Source organism: Hirundo rustica, chromosome 22, assembly GCF_015227805.2.
Source record: "Hirundo rustica isolate bHirRus1 chromosome 22, bHirRus1.pri.v3, whole genome shotgun sequence".
Lineage (NCBI taxonomy): Eukaryota > Metazoa > Chordata > Aves > Passeriformes > Hirundinidae > Hirundo > Hirundo rustica.
This window is the reverse complement of record NC_053471.1, coordinates 4993345-4999000: the sequence shown is the minus strand read 5'-3', so window position 1 is coordinate 4999000 and position 5656 is coordinate 4993345. Positions and strand designations below refer to the sequence as shown.

General features: G+C 48.3%; 1 protein-coding gene across 1 annotated transcript; it reads right to left on the bottom strand.

The window, feature by feature from the left end:
- Positions 1-2044: 2044 nt before the first annotated feature.
- Positions 2045-5155, bottom strand: PEX10 (peroxisomal biogenesis factor 10). Its single transcript, XM_040084473.1, has 6 exons — positions 4940-5155; positions 4648-4728; positions 3801-4207; positions 2986-3161; positions 2560-2695; positions 2045-2276 (listed from the first exon to the last, which is right to left on the bottom strand). Exons 1-6 carry the CDS (start codon positions 5046-5048, stop codon positions 2205-2207), a joined length of 981 nt encoding a protein of 326 aa, XP_039940407.1. The 5' UTR covers positions 5049-5155; the 3' UTR covers positions 2045-2204.
- Between the last annotated feature and the right edge of the window lie 501 nt (positions 5156-5656).

Sequence of the window (5656 nt, the reverse complement as noted above, 5' to 3'; positions counted from 1 at the left end):
CTTGTTCTCTATCTTTATATACATCTTTTGATCTAACACTATTTATGATTCTTTTTCAATAATGGTTGCCCTCAGTTTACCTCCATGCAATGCTTTTTCAACTCTTCAGGGAGCATTGCCCTGCAGAAGGGTGGAGAAGATTAGCTCTTGGAAGATCCTGAATGGAATTCAGCAGCTTTAGCAGACAACTAATTGGAAAATGTATGTAGGCACCTTTTCCTCTGATCTTGTCAAATGAAGGCTTTGTGGAGCTCTGGAATTCAGTAATCCTGGGAAAGTGACAGGTAGTTTTAGCTGGCGTTGACCTGTGGCTTTTTGTTGGTTTGCATGTGGGTTTTTTTTTTTTTTTTAGCAGTGTGGAAAACAGGAATGTAAGCACTTAAAACTAGGGAGACAGCACCCAGAATGGGCATCGTGAAAGTACCAGTCATGGATGCTCGTGGTTTGTTGCTTGAAAATATGAAAGCCTTGACCTGGAGAAGCTGTTTTGAGACTTGCTGGAGTTTCTGAATATGGGTGAATCAGGGAGAAAAATGTGACATTAATACTAATATTACCAACTGGGATGACTCCTGTTAAACAGGAGTGTTAATGGCATCCATGGCAAATCTGACATTTTTACCTGAACTTGATTTTGAGGTTTAGTTTAGGCAAGTTTAGATTGATGCCTTCCTTTTGGGAAGGCCAGATGCCCTGCATCCAGTGGGATTAAGTTTTCAAACATGGATTTTAGGAGCTGTTTGGCCAACAGTGCAGTTCCCCAGCTGCATCTCAGCCAGCCAAGGCCAGGCAAGTCTGGTGGCATTTTGTTAAACTTTGCTCTGCTCTATCACTTAAAAATGTTAAAAATTAATTCCCTTTAAGGAATGCATGAAAAACTTGTCTGGACAGCTTCAAAGACACTTTGCACTCACCAGTTGCTTCCTGTTTGTTTTCATGTGCAACAAAATGTTTTTCCTTACTGCTTTAGGAAGGAGCTGAGGCAGTGATTTCCTTGGTCTGTTCTCATTTGTGGTATGGATTCTTTTTCTTCCACTGTTGCCTTGGCAGTTAAATAGGTGAGGAGTGCCTCAAAGTTTTCTGGTGTGAGAAGGGATGGTATTGCTTTTGTAGTGATGATGAAGTGTTCGCATAGTTACCAGCAACCATTTTTTATCCCACTTATAGAAAAGTTAAACTAAATTTACTGGGTTATTATAACACTTGGAGATTTAATTATTAGCTGGATAACTCTGCAGCACAAATACCCATCTTAAAAGTGCTTTTAGTGAAGCACACCTGGCCCTGCCCAAGTTCACATTCAGTGCCATTTTTGAAAGATTTCTTGAAACTGTAACTCATGATGCACAGGCTGGACAACCTGGGTTCTTTTCCTTATCTGTATTTGAAAAATACAAATAAATTGATCTTCTGCATCTTCTATCATGCAAGAATGACAACATATGTTAACAATCTTTTTCCCTTGGCTTCAGGGATATTGGTAACGCCCCTGGGCTTTGGAAAACAGCCCTTGTTACATTGCTATAGCCTCAGTGTCTGGAATACTTGCTGCAAAGTCTCCTTTGCTAGTAGTGATGGAAAAACCTGAGTTTGGAAGCTGAGTGTTAACAGATCAGTGTGCACAATCTGTGTTACTGGGGCTTTGCATTTGTTATTCCTGTTGGTCTAAGCAGATTTCATGGATTGTCAAATCATAAAACCCTGCTCTATAGCAAACACAATGGCATATGGCATTTATAACCAGAACTTCAGTGCACTTAAACTCAGGCTTTGTGTACAGCTTCTGTTCTTTGCCCCTGAAGTCCACAGCATGGACATTATCATGTTACAGGAGAAGGGGAGTCTTAAGATTAAATAATGGAATTTTATTAATACCTTAAGGATGTTATGGAAGACTGGAGGACTTGTCTACACATGTATTTTGAGAATGAGAATTTAAGTTTTCCATTGTCCGAAATGAAGGAAACTATTAAACTTGTGTTAAGCATGTTTTAGAAACCCATTTTTCATATGGTCAAGAGCTACATCAGAAGAGCCAGAAGGGTAGAAGCAGAAGTAGCTTTATTCTGTCACACAGCAATGTAGTGCCACCTTGCACAGGCAGTTTCCAGTTTGATAAAGCCTTTCCTTGGACCAGCTGAAGCTGTAGGACAAGTCTGAGAGTATGAGCTGGGGCCCTTGTCAGGAGACAGAAGAGGTTCCCTCTACATTTGGTAGTGCCGTAGGTAGATCAGTTTCTGAGGATGAAACTTCTCTCTGCACAGTGGACATTCTGCCTACAGAAAGAAAAGGGCATAGATGGACATACTGAATAGTTCTGTTTAAAAAAATCTGAATAGAACTGCTCAGCTACTTTTAGAACACAATTTTTCAATCCCAACTGTGGTACAAGCTCCCCTGAGCCAGCCCAGTTTAACATGCAGCTCTAATACCCACGTAATTGTCATTGGATTTCAACAACTCCACAGGTGCTGGTCAGCTCTGGGTGCCTCAGTGAGACGCAGGGCATTGGCACCAGGCTGGGGGGCAGCCTGCAGTGTGGCTGTGCTGTGTACTCACCCTGGTGTTGCACCAGGCGGTGATGCACTCCCAGCAGAAGAGGTGCCCGCAGGGGGTGGCTGTGCTGTGCCTCCGCTCCTCCAAGCACAGCGTGCAGCGCGACTGACGCCCCACAGCCGCCTCCTTGCTCGTGCTTCTAATTAACACAGGCACAGCGGGGTTAATTGCACTTACCCTGCTTGTCAGAAACACTGGATAACACCATCCTGAAGTAAACCCCGTGCTCAACCCTTCTTGTGGAGGTCTCAAAACCACCAAAGCATCAAGTCCAAGACATGCGCAAAACAGCGAGGAATTAGTTTGGCTAATTAATTAATTGTTACATTACATCAGATTATAACCCAAATGGGTCGCTCCTGTGTTGTCCCTGTTCATGACAGCTGTGACATTCCACCTTTTTCCTAGGAAGTAAGAACCACCTCTTACTTCTGGTGAGCGAGGTTGCGGTGCAGCCTCCACTCCTGCCGTGCTCTCTGCCTCTGTTTGAAGCTGTACATCTGCACTCCAATGGTCAGCAGAAGGTGGAAGAGTGAAATTATTCCAAGAAACTTGTAACTCGATCGGATACTCTGATCTTCTCTTTGCAGTCCTCCAAAATGCAGCTACAGAATTCACAAAGATGTTTTGTTACTGTGGGTTTAGGAAACTGTTCCCCCTCTGCAATAAACTTGATTTGTGATTCTCATTATGTCCAAAAAATCGACATTTTAGGACTTCTCATCCAGCTGTCTCAGGAGGTGTAAGCACTTTTAGTCAGGCTGGACTTAGCTGCTGTCTGCCCATAAAAACTGCAGCTTTAATTGGTTTGGTTTTCTTATGTATCTCTTTCCCACACTGATGCTGAGAATTGTTGAGAACTTGTGTCCATACACATTTCTGGGCCAGTATGGCTGATGGTTTTTTGTAAAGATACAAAATTATCTTCATACAGAAAAGTGTTACCTAAATATTTACTGGGTGTTCAAACTTGTATTTCCCACGCATTTATCAGGTCACCTCTCACTTCCAGTGTATTTGTGGCAGACAGACTGAAGTTACACAGGTATTGTGACACCACATTGATGTTTATTACCTGTAACCTCCTGACTGCAGGAACACATCACCCCCCACATAAAACCTTCCTTTTCACCCCTCTACTCTGCCTGTATAATAAACCACAGCCAAATTCCTTATCCCTTTTATGGCACCGCAGAAGAGGCCAAAATTCTGCAGAAGACACACCTTCAAGCAAAACCACTTACATATGAGATCCCTGTCATCCTTTTGGACAGGTGATAGAAGGTGCCCTGGATGTAGAACACTGCCAGGTGGAGCCGGTGCAGCAGAGGGATGGATTGTTTAAGGACATACACAACTTGGGAGGCTGTTTTCTTCTGCTGCTCCGTGAGCTCCCCAACCTGCTTCCGAATCCAGCTGCGAATTAAGGTCCTGCTGGGAAAGCCAAGTGCTGGGGGGTTCTCTGGGGTCCTGGCCTCCTCAGCCTCCATCTGCAGCTCATGTTCCAGGTGCATCAGTGCCTTTTCCAGGCAGTAGGGTACCATGGTGTGCAGGGAAATGAAGAGGGCCCGACGGAGGAAAGAAGGCACCTTCTTCTTGCTTGGGTCAACCTGAATGATGTTCACGTACTCTTCTCCCAGAGTCTGATAACCTGAACAATGTGTGCAACAGAAAACAGGGTGAGGGGGCAACTGCAGGATCATTCTGGATGTGGTGAGCAGTGAGGACAGGCCACAACTCAGGCTTTGGAATTTGAAATTAGTTAATTTTTTCCCTGTTGAAATAAGATAAATGTCATGGTGATACCCAGTATTTGCAGCTTTAGGCTTAAAGGCAGTGATACTTTTCATGGTGTCATCTATTCATGCCTTTTTTTTTTTTTTAAGTGCTTTTAGAAGGATATCTGTGTTGATGAAGTGCGTTTGAACCCAACCCCGACAATTTCGTTATCCAAATCAAACCAACACGCTGAAAAGAACTGCACGGGCAGTCTCAGGTGGTGATCACCAACAGAGCAGCCGCGGCACTGGCCCCTCAGCTTTCAGACACTGGGAGAAACGATAAAAAACGATAAATGACCCAGAAGGTTACCTGACAGCGTGGTCAGCACGAAATAGGCCACATCGGAGAGCAGCTCCACCTCCCTCCTCCACTCCAGCCACGGCCGGGCACCTGCGGGACGGGGGCGCGGCTGTCACTGCACCAAATCCGTGCTGATCCCAGCCCTTCCCGGGGAATTCCTCCCGGACTCGCCATCAGCCCCCTCGCCCCCTCCGACCCCCATCCAGAACCGCGGGCGGGTGAGGGGGTGGACCCGCTGTGCCGGCGGGTCCCGGAACACCCGGGAGGGCTCGGGGTGGATCCAACCCCCCACGGGCGTTACCCGCCAGCCCCCGCAGCGCCGTGCCGGCCCCGCTGCGCAGCCCGGCCCGGTACAGCTCGTCCTTCTGCCCGCACCGCACCAGCCGCGCCGGGCCCGCCGCCGCCGCCATGGCGAGCGGAGGGATACGGGGCCTGAGGCGGCGGAGCGGCCCCGGCAGCGGCGGAGCAGACCCGGCAGCGGCGGAGCACCCGCCGCCCGCGCAGGGATACCCCGTCAGTGAGGGGCGGGAAAGGGGCGGAGCCGCGCGAGGGGCGGGAAACGCCTCCCCTACCCTGAGGGGAGAAAAGGGCGGAGAAAGAGGCGGGGAAAGAGGCGGGACGAGTGGGAAAAAGGGTGGGAAAAGGGGCGGATAGACTGGGAAAAGGGGCGGATAGAAAGGGAAAAGGGGCGGATAGAGTGGGAAAGGGATGGGAAAAGGGCCGAGAGGGGCGGGAATGAGAGGGAAGGGAGTGTAAGGGGAAGGAAAAGGGGCGGGAAGGGGCTGTGAGGGGCAGTGCAAGGGGCGGGATGGGGTGTGAGGGGTGGGAAAAGGGGCGAGGAAACGGACAGTGAGGGGCGTAAAAAGGGCGAGAAGGGGCGTGGGAAAGGGAGGCAGAGGCTGTGAGAGGCGGGGAAGAGGGAGGGAAGAGGGGCGGGAAGAGGAGCGGGAAAAAGAACGGGAGTAAGAACGGGAAGGAGCCGCGCGATCACCGCTGAGGTGGAAAGAGCAGTAAAAGT